This window comes from Staurois parvus, unplaced genomic scaffold, assembly GCF_062004578.1.
Source record: "Staurois parvus isolate SC_StPar_1 unplaced genomic scaffold, SC_StPar_1.0 ptg000721l, whole genome shotgun sequence".
Lineage (NCBI taxonomy): Eukaryota > Metazoa > Chordata > Amphibia > Anura > Ranidae > Staurois > Staurois parvus.
Window position 1 is genome coordinate 2792170 of NW_028318517.1, and position 14761 is coordinate 2806930.

Consider the following 14761-nt stretch of genomic DNA (forward strand, 5'->3'; position numbering starts at 1 on the left):
CATCAGTGCCCTGATGATCGGTGCCGATCCCCGCTCTGACAACTGCCGGTTCTCGGCAGTACTTTCCTCACGATCTGACAGCGTGAGGAAAGTGCAGCCGAGAACCGGCACTTGCATTTCCCTCTGATCAGCGTGTCATTGGACACCGCTGATCACGTGGTAAAAGGCCGCTGTGATTGGCCTTTTACCACATCACGTGATCAGCTGTGTCCGTAGGACACAGCGATCACGGAGATCGCCGGGTGCGCACCTCCTGGGGCGTGCAGGAGAGCGCGTTCTGGGAGGACGTCATATGACGTCCACCCAGAACTGGCCGGCCGCGGTGAAGCCGTCATTCGGCTATGCGCGGTCGGCAAGAGGTTAAACACAATACTTGCCCGGCCCCCAGAACTACATGTCCCGGGCGTCGGGTGATGTAAAGTGACCATCCCTGCATGATGAGCCGACATTGACCTCACAGCACTGCCTCAGAGCAAACTAGTCATAGGAAGGATCAGATTTATCATTCCTTGTCTGCAGATCTAATACTCATCAAAACCAGTTCAGAGACCAAACAAACCCAACAGAGAAAAGGGTCCCCGGACCTCAAAATTGTAGTAAACACTAAACAGTTCAAACAAAATGTCTTCCCATGGGGGGAGTAGTTCTTCAATGTCCAGCAACCCTCCTATTCCCCCCTCACATCCACATCCTATTATTGTGTGACCAATACCATCCAAATCATTCTTACTTTCATTTCCCAAAGTTATCCGTCTACAAGGAGACCTGTATAGATCACATGATGGCACCAATGAAGATGGAGGAGGACCGGAGTCACATGACTGAGAAGATACTAAACCTCACCCTGGAGATCATCTACCTGCTGACCGGAGAGGTGAGGGGGATTCTGGGAGGTCACATGACATCACTCTTATCTCTATTAATAAAACACAGACCTGACCGGAGAGGTGAGGAGGATTCTGGGAGGTCACATGACATCACTCTTATCTCTATTAATAAAACACAGACCTGACCGGAGAGGTGAGGAGGATTCTGGGAGGTCACATGACATCACTCTTATCTCTATTAATAAAACACAGACCTGACCGGAGAGGTGAGGAGGATTCTGGGAGGTCACATGACATCACATCTCTATTAATAAAACACAGACCTGACCGGAGAGGTGAGGAGGATTCTGGGAGGTCACATGATATCACTCTCATCTCTATTAATAAAACACAGACCTGACCGGAGAGGTGAGGAGGATTCTGGGAGGTCACATGACATCACTCTTATCTCTAGTAATAAAACACAGACCTGACCGGAGAGGTGAGGAGGATTCTGGGAGGTCACATGACATCACTCTCATCTCTGTTAATAAAACACAGACCTGACTGGAGAGGTGAGGAGGATTCTGGGAGGTCACATGACATGACTCATCTCTATTAATAAACACAGACCTGACCGGAGAGGTGAGGAGGATTCTGGGAGGTCACATGACATCACTCTCATCTCTATTAATAACACACAGACCTGACCGGAGAGGTGAGGAGGATTCTGGGAGGTCACATGACATCACTCTCATCTCTATTAATAAAACACAGACCTGACCGGAGAGGTGAGGAGGATTCTGGGAGGTCACATGACATCACTCTCATCTCTATTAATAAAACACAGACCTGACCGGAGAGGTGAGGAGGATTCTGGGAGGTCACATGACATCACTCTGATCTCTATTAATAAAACACAGACCTGACCGGAGAGGTGAGGAGGATTCTGGGAGGTCACATGACATCACTCATCTCTATTAATAAAACACAGACCTGACCGGAGAGGTGAGGAGGATTCTGGGAGGTCACATGACATCACTCTTATCTCTATTAATAAAACACAGACCTGACCGGAGAGGTGAGGAGGATTCTGGGAGGTCACATGACATCACTCTTGTCTATTCTGGTCAATAGACCATTTTATTTTTGCACACATTTAGATGATGTCAGGTGGTTGATATTGTTTTATTTGTCTCCTGATCTGTAGGATTATGTTGTAAAGAAGTCTAGTGGGGAGCCAATCTCAGGAGGATGGAGCAGAACCCGGAGCCTCACCATGGTGCCTCCATCTCATTCTCTGATAGCTGAGAGGGAGAAAAAGCAGAAGATTCTGGAACTGACCACCATGATGGTCCATCTGCTGACAGGAGAGGTGAGCGGTGCCGGGAATTCTGGGACATTCTCCAGTAACAGACAAGGGATGTGTCTGGATGGTGACTGTATCATTGTGTGTGTCAGGTTCCTATAAGGTGTCAGGGTGTCACTGTCTATTTCTCCATGGAGGAGTGGGAGTATTTAGAAGGACACAAGGACCTCTACAAGGACGTCATGATGGACAATCAGCAGACTTTGGGTTTTGTGAAGATTGTAAGGAAGGAATTTCCCCGGAATGAGACGATATTGAAGCTCACCCTGGAGATCCTCAGCCTGCTGACTGGAGAGGTGAGTGTAATGAAGGGGTTAAATCTGACTCGGCTGTACACTGGGAGGTATTCAGAGTCACTTGAAGTCTTCTGATGTTCTGTAATCAATAACGACATCCACACAAGTACTATGAATACATAAAGTGTCCGGACTCTATGAGATTTGGTTATAGCACAAGATGGCGGCATTGGTTATAGAAGAGAACAATCTCAGCTTTAGTCCAATCAGAGAGACCCATGATTACCAGCATGCCACGCCCACTGACCACTAAATCCATGGGTGACATTTCCTGGTGGGTCAGTGAGCCTTACTAGTAAACCATTAGTGACTCTATTATATGACTTCTAGAAGGAGCTATAAATCTGACCCCATTGTCATCATATCATTGGATGGAGATGTCTGTCCTTTGCTGAGTCGGCACATTGTGGCCAATCCCTGGAGAATAAATCTAGAGCTGACCATAGAAGTGAGGGATTATGGGAGAGTGAGATTTATCTTTGTATCACACAGAACTGTACAGGAGTCATGAAGAAATCTACCGACAATGACACCAGAAGGAGATCTCATCGTATGACCACAAGATCCTCGAGAATCCAGAATCCCATCACCATCCCCCCACCTCCATCCCTGATCCCTACAAGACAGAAGACACAGAAGATTCTAGAAGTCACCAAGAAGATGATGGAGCTGCTGACAGGAGAGGTGAGCGGTGCCGGGAATTCTGGGACATTCTCCAGTAACAGACAAGGGATGTGTCTGGATGGTGACTGTATCATTGTGTGTGTCAGGTTCCTATAAGGTGTCAGGGTGTCACTGTCTATTTCTCCATGGAGGAGTGGGAGTATTTAGAAGGACACAAGGATCTCTACAAGGACGTCATGATGGACAATCAGCCGCCCCTCACATCACCGGGTAAGAGGAGACTTTATTGTAAAGGAGAGAGCAGTACGGAGGATCCACCTAGATCCCCCATCATCTGATAAACACATAGAAACAATGGATTCAGTCAGTGTGTGTGTGTTTCCTACAGATGGATCCAGTCATGGGAACCCACCAGAGAGATGTCCCCGTCCTCTGTATTCCCGGGATTCCACACAGGAAGGTCACACCATCCCTCACCATCATCAGGTAGATGATAATTATTGGTAGTTGTGATTTATACACAGCATGTTTGTTACAATGAATGTTTTATTATATCTTTCAGAGTGGAATCCTCGGGGATGATAATATTGATGTTAAAGAAGAGTATAAAGAGGAGGATGAGGAGTATGGAGTGATGGAGGAGTTTTCAGAAGGACACAAGGATATGATGGAGCCACCTAATACCAGGAACCCACCAGAGAGATGTCCCCGTCCTCTGTATTCCCGGGATTCCACACAGGAAGGTCACACCATCCCTCACTATTACAAGGTTGGTGGATGGAGAATCTAGAACATGGACTTGTAGAGACTATGGGCTCCAATCACAAAGCGGTATCTTCCCGTATCCCAGTATGTAGTAAGATGCTGCATGCTGTTTTTTAGTAGTGAAGCCTGCGGGTAATTTACCACTGGTGTCCATAGCAACACTTGTAAATAGCTTGTTGTTAAGGAGAGGGCAGCCGCCAGTGTCCTCAGCAACCAGTAAACAAGGAGCGGACGGCCGCCAAGTTCCCCGCTGACAGCTGTGACAGGTCTGGTATGGGTTTTGAGGGGAACCCCGATGCCAAAATAATAAAATTGAAGGTGTGGGTTCCCCTCCAAAATCAATACTAGACCCTTAGTGAGTGCCCACCTTCCTCCTGAACCATACCAGGCCACATACCCTCAACATGAGGTGGGTGCTTCAGGGCAGGGGCATTCTGCCCCCCCCCAAAAAGCACCTTGTCCCCATATCGATGGGGACAAGGGTCCCTTCCCCACATCCCTGGGCAGTGGTTGTGGGGTCTGTGGGTGGGGGTCTTATTGGAATCTGGAAGCCACCTTCAACATGGAGGCCCCCAGATGCCAGCCCCCCCACAATGTGAATGGGTACATAGCACCCCTATTCATTCACCAAAAAAATGTAGTGTAAAAAAACACTTGAAGAAATTTTTGACAAAAAAATAAAGAGAAATATCCCCCTGATGTAGATCCATCGATGATCCAATCACAGAGGGGAGTCTTCACTGGGAGCGGAGCTTTTCTCTCCGAGTCAGCGGTGACAGCGAGCATCGTGATTGATGATGGATCTACACCGGGGGGACATTTTGCTTTATTTTTGCTTTTTTAATAAAGGACTTGTCAAAAACTGCCTGTTGTATTTTTAACAGAATACATTTTTGGGGTGAATAATTAGGAATACCATGTACCCCATACTCATTCACATGGGGTGAGGGATCTGAGGGCCCCCTTGTTAAATTTTGTAACTCCTCTGCCTGCAAACCTCCACAGCCACTAGACTGGGTTGTGGGGAAGAGTCCCTTGTCCTCATCAACATGGACAAGGTGCTCTGGGGGAGCAAAGCCCCCCCCCCCCCCCGCCCCAGAGCATCCACTCCATGTTAAGGGCACATGGCCTGGTATGTTTCAGGATGGTGGGTCGCTTGCTCATCCCCCCCCCTTTCCTGACCTGCCGGGCTGCATGCTCAGATAGGGGTCTGGTATGTATTTCTTTCATTTGGCAAGGGGTCCTCCCTCAAAATCCATACTAGACCTCCCAAAGGGGGGGACCCTACACCATTTTCTTAATATTTCATTGCTGGTAATTCTTTTTTTTAGATTTATCGGTTGGTTAGGACGTGGTGGCCGCTCGCTCCCTAACAACCATGTTGTTTACTGGTTGTTAAGGATGCCAGCGGCCGCCCAATCTTTACCAAGCAGTACACATTTCCTGAATGCCGCATGTCTCCACCACTAATTAATGACCGCATGCATTTCATTCTTTATTTCCTTCTGTGAATGTAACGCCTGTTCATGCGGTATTTACTGAGCGTGTTCAGTGTTTGTGGTCAATACCGCAACACGGGATAGGAAATGGACAGTTTCAGGATGGCATGCGGTATTTAGGGGAAATGTACCCACATATCACACGTGATCTGCTTCTGTGAAGGGAGACAATGTGTGGATTTTGTGTGTGATGTCACAATCATAAATCTTACATTTTACAGATGATATTTTCTCTCATTTCCTTGATTTAGAGTGGAGATCCAATCGATATAGAATTTGAGGTGAAAGCAGAAGAAGAAGAGGCGTATGTGAGGGATGATCAGCAGTCTATGGAGGAGGATGGAATAACGGGGACATTTATAGAGGAGGACACTCCTACAGAGATCAGCACAGGTGGGTCATGAACACTAAATCCATTCCTCCACCCATACTGCTCACTGATTGGTCCAGAGTAGGGCGGGGACTGGGTGATATCAGCCTGTAATCCCCTGGTCACTTTCCTGAGCTGTGTTCCCCGTCCTGTATTCCTGGATTTCTCTCGGATAATCTTCCTTCTCTGTGCTGCAGACAAAAGAATCCAGGACTTTCCTACAGCAATCCCCCCCTTATCCCCCCTTATGTATTATACATGGAGATCAACTCCCCCCTTATGTATTATACATGGAGATCATATCCCCCCCCCTTATGTATTATACATGGAGATCATATCCCCCCCCTTATGTATTATACATGGAGATCATATCCCCCCTTATGTATTATACATGGAGATCATATCCCCCCTTATGTATTATACATGGAGATCATATCCCCCCTTATGTATTATACATGGAGATCATATCCCCCCCCTTATGTATTATACATGGAGATCATATCCCCCTTATGTATTATACATGGAGATCATATCCCCCCTTATGTATTATACATGGTGATCATATCCTCCCTTATGTATTCTACATGGAGATCATATCCCCCCCCCTTATGTATTATACATGGAGATCATATCCCCCCTTATGTATTATACATGGAGATCATATCCCCCCTTATGTATTCTACATGGTGATCATATCCTCCCTTATGTATTCTACATGGAGATCATATCCCCCCCCCTTATGTATTATACATGGAGATCATATCCCCCCCCCTTATGTATTATACATGGAGATCATATCCCCCCTTATGTATTATACATGGAGATCATATCCCCCCTTATGTATTATACATGGAGATCATATCCCCACTTATGTATTATACATGGATATCATATCCCCCCTTATGTATTATACATGGAGATCATATCCCCCCTTATGTATTATACATGGAGATCATATCCCCCCTTATGTATTATACATGGAGATCATATCCCCCCTTATGTATTATACATGGAGATCATATCCCCCCTTATGTATTATACATGGAGATCATATCCCCCCTTATGTATTATACATGGAGATCATATCCCCCCCCTTATGTATTATACATGGAGATCATATCCCCCCCTTATGTATTATACATGGAGATCATATCCCCCCTTATGTATTATACATGGAGATCATATCCCCCCTTATGTATTATACATGGAGATCATATCCCCCTTATGTATTATACATGGAGATCATATCCCCCTTATGTATTATACATGGAGATCATATCCCCCCTTATGTATTATACATGGAGATCATATCCCCCCCTTATGTATTATACATGGAGATCATATCCCCCCCTTATGTATTATACATGGAGATCATATCACCCTCTTATGTATTATACATGGAGATCATATCCCCCCTTATGTTTTATACATGGAGATCATATCCCCCCTTATGTATTATACATGGAGATCACATCCCCCTTATGTATTATACATGGAGATCATATCCCCCCTTATGTATTATACATGGAGATCATATCCCCCCCCTTATGTATTATACATGGTGATCATATCCCCCCCTTATGTATTATACATGGAGATCATATCCCCCCCTTATGTATTATACATGGAGATCATATCCCCCCTTATGTATTATACATGGAGATCATATCCCCCCCCTTATGTATTATACATGGAGATCATATCCCCCCTTATGTATTATACATGGAGATCATATCCCCCTTATGTATTATACATGGAGATCATATCCCCCCTTATGTATTATACATGGAGATCACATCCCCCTTATGTATTATACATGGAGATCATATCCCCCCCTTATGTATTATACATGGAGATCATATCCCCCTTATGTATTATACATGGAGATCATATCCCCCCTTATGTATTATACATGGAGATCATATCCCCCTTATGTATTATACATGGAGATCATATCCCCCCTTATGTATTATACATGGAGATCATATCCCCCCCTTATGTATTATACATGGAGATCATATCCCCCCTTATGTATTATACATGGTGATCATATCCCCCCTTATGTATTATACATGGAGATCATATCCCCCTTATGTATTATACATGGAGATCATATCCCCCCTTATGTATTATACATGGAGATCATATCCCCCCCTTATGTATTATACATGGAGATCATATCCCCCCTTATGTATTATACATGGAGATCATATCCCCCCCTTATGTATTATACATGGTGATCATATCCCCCCTTATATATTATACATGGAGATCATATCCCCCCTTATGTATTATACATGGAGATCATATCCCCCCTTATGTATTATACATGGAGATCACATCCCCCTTATGTATTATACATGGAGATCATATCCCCCTTATGTATTATACATGGAGATCATATCCCCCCCTTATGTATTATACATGGAGATCATATCCCCCCTTATGTATTATACATGGAGATCATATCCCCCTTATGTATTATACATGGAGATCATATCCCCCTTGGGATTTTTAATATCAGACCCGATATTGTTTATAAATATATTAATAAGTCGGGGTCCCAACACTGAACCTTGGGGTACCCCAATAACCCCTTCCATTGAAGACACAACCTTGGGGTATCCCACTAATTACACTGAACCTTGGGGTACACCACTAATAACACTGAACCTTGGGGTACCCCACTAATAACACTGAACCTTGGGGTACACCACTGACACCCCCAGACCATTCAGAGTATGAATCATTAACCACTACTCTCTGAATATGATCTTTTAGCCAGTTTTCTATCCATTTACATTCAGATTTTTCCAGCCCATAGACTTTACCTTACACATTAGCCGTGTGTGAGGAACTGTATCCAAGTATACCACGTCCACCGCCACCCCTCTGTCCAAGTATACCACGTCCACCGCCACCCCTCTGTCCAAGTATACCACGTCCACCGTCACCCCTCTGTCCAAGTATACCACGTCCACAGCCACCCCTCTGTCCAAGTATACCACGTCCACAGCCACCCCTCTGTCCAAGTATACCACGTCCACCGCCACCCCTCTGTCCAAGTATACCACGTCCACCACCACCCCTCTGTCCAAGTATACCGTGTCCACCTCAACACCTCTGTCCAAGTATACCACGTCCACCTCCACCCCTCTGTCCAAGTATACCACGTCCACCTCCACCCCTCTGTCCAAGTATACCACGTCCACCTCCACCCCTCTGTCCAAGTATACCACATCCACCGCCACCCCTCTGTCCATGTATACCACGTCCACCTCCACCCCTCTGTCCAAGTATACCACGTCCACTTCCACCCCTCTGTCCAAGTATACCGTGTCCACCTCAACACCTCTGTCCAAGTATACCACGTCCACCTCCACCCCTCTGTCCAAGTATACCACGTCCACCTCCACCCCTCTGTCCAAGTATACCACGTCCACTTCCACCCCTCTGTCCAAGTATACCGTGTCCACCTCAACACCTCTGTCCAAGTATACCACGTCCACCTCCACCCCTCTGTCCAAGTATACCACGTCCACCTCCACCCCTCTGTCCAAGTATACCACGTCCACCTCCACCCCTCTGTCCAAGTATACCACATCCACCGCCACCCCTCTGTCCATGTATACCACGTCCACCTCCACCCCTCTGTCCAAGTATACCACGTCCACCTCCACCCCTCTGTCCAAGTATACCACGTCCACCTCCACCCCTCTGTCCAAGTATACCGCGTCCACCGCCACCCCTCTGTCCAAGTATACCACGTCCACCGCCACCCCTGTGTCCAAGTATACCACATCCACCGCCACCCCTCTGTCCAAGGATTTTCTCACCTCCAATCTAACCTGTTTCATGATGGTTTAATCCCAGCTCACCTCTACATGTTGTCTACAGTAAACATTTAAGCTTCCACTGATTACAGAATACTAATACTGAGAGTCCTGACCCTTATACTATATAACTTGTACATTCCATAGTCCTGACCCCTGCACTATATACTCTATGTTGTACATTACATACTCCTGACCCCTGCACTATATACTCTATGTTGTACATTACATACTCCTGACCCCTGCACTATATACTCTATGTTGTACATTACATACTCCTGACCCCTGCACTATATACTCTATGTTGTACATTACATACTCCTGACCCCTGCACTATATACTCTATGTTGTACATTACATACTCCTGACCCCTGCACTATATACTCTATGTTGTACATTACATACTCCTGACCCCTGCACTATATACTCTATGTTGTACATTCCATACTCCTGACCCCTGCACTATATACTCTATATTGTACATTACATACTCCTGACCCCTGCACTATATACTCTATGTTGTACATTACATCCTCCTGACCCCTGTACTATATACTTTAAAGGCAAATTTGTCTTTATTAGATTTTGGATCAAATCAAACATTACATAACAGGACAATTATAAGAATATCAACAATAAAATGGGCAAGAATAAAGCACAATATAGGTAGTAGTATGATTCATGGGGATGGAGAAATGCGTATCCAACCAGAGCTACAAAAGAGGTGTCCCCAAACTGGTGATATTCAACAATAACAAAATCATACCATAAAGCCTAGAAAATATACCCAATCAGAGAGCAAAGGAGATAAGGGGGGAGGGAAGGAGAAGGGAGACATCAGATGGAAAGATATTGAAGGAAGAGAGGAAAGTAAAGGGAGAGAGTCAGGAGACAGGCATGGTGACAAGTGCAGACAAGGGGGGAGGGAAGGAGAAGGGAGACATCAGATGGAAAGATATTGAAGGAAGAGAGGAAAGTAAAGGGAGAGAGTCAGGAGACAGGCATGGTGACAAGTGCAGACAAGGGGGGAGGGAAGGAGAAGGGAGACATCAGATGGAAAGATATTGAAGGAAGAGAGGAAAGTAAAGGGAGAGAGTCAGGAGACAGGCATGGTGACAAATGCAGACAAGGTGACCATCCATCGGTATCCCAGCAGGGTGATCCCACTGGTTGTACCCCAGCATGGACTACAGAGCCTCACCGAGGAACACAGCAGGGGGAGTGGGGCACGACTCCATTAAAGCACAACAGGGGAACACAAGTCTCGGAGTAATAAAGAGGAGGAGAAATGGGGCCAGACTGACCACAACAACTTGTGTTTATCGTAGGTATCATTAGCAAATGCCAGCATTTCCTCCATACACATGGTATCATTAAGTACCGAGACCCACAAGGGGGAGAGGCGGGGGAGTAGCCGATTTCCAAAAGAGAGGTATCAATTGGCGGGCCGCGGATAGAAAGTAACAGCAAATATTTCTTCTGCAAAGCCAGTGAACCCGGTAAGATAGAGAAGAGAGCAATTTCCGGGGAGGGGGTCAAGGACTCACCATAAATCTTGTCATATAGAGCAAAGACCTGTCACCAGAAGGGGTGTATTAGGTCAAAGTCCCACCAGATATGGAGCTTTGGTACAGCGCCAGCATAGATTGGATGTACAAGGAACTATTCTGTGTAAAGAGACGGGGTCTCTGTACCATCGAGAAAGGGGCTTAACCATTTCCATACCGGGCAATTTTACACCTTCCTGCCCAGGCCAGTTTTCACGTTTCAGCGCTCTCACATTTTGAATGACAATTGCGCGGTCATACAACACTGTACCCAAACTAAAATTGTATCATTTTCTTCACACAACTAGAGCTTTCTTTTGGTGGTATTTAATCACCGCTGGGGTTTTTATTTTTTGCTAAATTAACAAAAAAATCAAAACATTTTGAAAAAAACACACGTTTTTCTTTGTTTCTGTTATAAAAGTTTGCAAATAAATAATTGTTCTTCATAAATTTAGGCCGAGATGTATTCTGCTACATGTCTTTGGTGAAAATAACCCAAATTAGGATGTATTATTTAGTTTGTAGGAAAGTTATAGTGTTCACAAACTATGGTATAGATCTGAATATTGATCAATCCTGAAGTACTGACAGCCAATCTAATTTCTTGAGGTCCAAGAATGTCAGAACAGTACAGATATCCCCAAATGTCAGAACGGTACAGATATCCCCCATATGTCAGAACGGTACAGATATCCCCCAAATGTCAGGACAGTACAGGTATCCCCCAAATGTCAGGACAGTACAGATATCCCCCAAATGTCAGTACAGGACAGATATCCCCCAAATGTCAGGACGGCACAGATATCCCCCAAATGTCAGGACGGTACAGATATCCCCCAAATGTCAGAACAGTACAGTACAGATATCCCCCAAATGTCAGGACGGTACAGATATCCCCCAAATGTCAGAACGGTACAGATATCCCCCAAATGTCAGAACGGTACAGATATCCCCCAAATGTCAGGACGGTACAGATATCCCCCAAATGTCAGGACGGTACAGGTATCCCCCAAATGTCAGGACGGTACAGGTATCCCCCAAATGTCAGAACGGTACAGATATCCCCCAAATGTCAGAACGGTACAGATATCCCCCAAATGTCAGGACGGTACAGGTATCCCCCAAATGTCAGGACGGTACAGATATCCCCCAAATGTCAGGACGGTACAGATATCCCCCAAATGTCAGGACGGTACAGATATCCCCCAAATGTCAGGACGGTACAGATATCCCCCAAATGTCAGGACGGTACAGATATCCCCCAAATGTCAGGACGGTACAGATATCCCCCAAATGTCAGGACGGTACAGATATCCCCCAAATGTCAGGACGGTACAGATATCCCCCAAATTTCAGAACGGTACAGATATCCCCCAAATGTCAGGACGGTACAGATATCCCCCAAATGTCAGGACAGTACAGATATCCCCCAAATGTCAGGATGGTACAGATATCCCCCAAATGTCAGGACAGTAAAGATATCCCCCAAATGACCCCTTTTTGCAGAGTAGACAGTCTGACGTACTTCATAAGAGGCATGGCGAGTTTTTTGAAGTTGTATTTTTTTTGTCATTTTTCAGAAAATTAAAAAAATTAGTTTCACTATTTTTTTTTACATCCTGTCACCAGTGCAGTACAGCGTCATCATATAACTGGCATGGCGGTGATCAGGGACACTGACTGGTGACAGTATGAAAAAAAATATATATTTTTTTTTTATTTATTTTTTTTTAAATTTTCATATTTCACTATGTGAAGTGATCAGTATTTTTTTTTTTTTTTACACAATTTGCTTATAGCAAAGAATTACTTTGCTATAAGCAAGCATTTACCTGAATGACATCGATTTCAGTCAGGTTTTTTTTTTTGTGCTTAGCTGTGATTTGGCCACAGCTAATCACATGACATGTGCATGTGATTAGCTGTGACCATTCACAGCTAGACACTAGTATACAATGGATGGCATGAATGAAGCCACCCATTGTATAAAACTGTCATGTGACCTGCTGTGATTGGTCACAGCAGGTCACATGGTATCGGTAATGGGGTCCGATACTCAGATCTGTCATCAGCTGTGTCTGAGGTACATGGCCGGTGACAGATTGTGCCGCTGCGTGGCTCTGCAGGAGTGCAATCTGCGCCTGTGCGGGATGACGCCATATGGCGTCCACCCAGAACGCTGATGACATTTGCCGGCCGCCATTCGGCCATAGGGCGGGGGGCAAATGGTTAAAGTTCTTTTCTTGTGAATAACAAGAAATAGAGGTGAAATAGAATGACGTGGACCAGTCAGCTGCCAAGATGTCTTTATCGAGATCTCGCGCCCACGCCTTGGTGTAGGGAGGGAGATCGGAATAAAGAGCATTGTGTAGACCTTTATATAAGGAGGTTAGGGCATGTCTAGGCAGATTAGAGAGGGAGCATAGCCCCTCAAACTCAGTAAGCGGACAATGAATGTCGGAGTTTGCAAAATGTGGATAAGTGTAAAGTGGTCAACCAATCCCGAGATCCGCCCCGCAGGAGCGGAAGACCTGATTGAGGGCAGATAAAGTCTCGGGCTACGGGCCATAAGGTGCGTGTAAAGGGACCAATGACAGAAGAGCCCAAGCCCTGAGGGAGAGCAGGGTTGTCAAACGGGTGATAAAGGAGAGGGATCAGACGATAAAAGAGCAACAATGTCCTGTTGGTACCACAATCACATTACAGCCACAGTCAATGGGGACAGGTCGAGAAAACGCCGGTGGTCTCGACTATAACCCCACGGCAAAGCCCGAAGATCGACCGGAGACAAATCTTGTTCAATCATACAAGAGGCTTTAAGGAAGGGCCTGGGAAACCAGTCAAGGATCCGGGCCAGCAGTATGGCTCTGTAGTGTAGTTCAAAGTCCGGTAAACCTACTCCGCCTCCGGACTTCGGGTATGGAAGCACCCTATATTTTAATCGTGAGAAACCTTGGCGCCAAATCTAATTGAAAGGGAATGTAGGGAGAGGAAGAAACTCTTAGGTACAGTAATTGGTACAGTCTGGAAAACGTATAGTAATTTCAGTAAGGTGTCCATTTTGAGGGTGTTGATGCAGCCGAACCAGGGCAACGCCAAAGCACCCCAGAACGCCAGATCCTTTCGGATATGAGAAACCAAGGGTAAGTGTGACGGAAGCGTAAGAAGGACAGAACACACAAGGCAGATGGCAAACACTTAAAGCTTTATTAAAACCGACAACAGTCACTCAATGGGGAGTAGTGCAGGGAGAGAGAGTCCAAAATACTTGTAATCCAGCCCCGGTGGGCAAAGTTAAAGTCTCCACAGCAATTTGTAATCCAAGAGGCAGTTCATAAGCAGTCAGATAGCACAAGGGAAGCATACACTCACGCAGGGCTGATGCGGTGGTCTCAGGCAGAGCTGATGTGGTGGTCTCAGGAAAAGCTGACAGCATTTCAGGCAGGGCTGATGTAGCTTCAGGGGTCCCCCTTCCTTCAATGGGGCTCAGGCAGAGCCATGGGGCCACTATAGTCCAGCCGCAGCTGAACCCCTCAGTAGTTGCACAGCAGAAATAGCACACAGGAGAGACCAGCACTGACCTCTTAAACCCCCTGAGCAGGACGAGAGGTGGAGGGGGGTCATTAGCAGGATGGCAATGGAGGGACTG

General features: G+C 45.7%; 1 protein-coding gene across 1 annotated transcript in view; it reads left to right on the forward strand.

The window, feature by feature from the left end:
* LOC149445436 (uncharacterized) overlaps positions 1-14761 on the forward strand; it is a 194079-nt gene that overhangs the window by 14983 nt on the left and 164335 nt on the right. The window contains exon 3 of the mRNA XM_089653838.1: positions 4873-4877. Within this exon, the coding sequence (XP_089509964.1) occupies positions 4873-4877 (5 nt within the window). The remainder of the gene's footprint in view (positions 1-4872; positions 4878-14761) is intronic.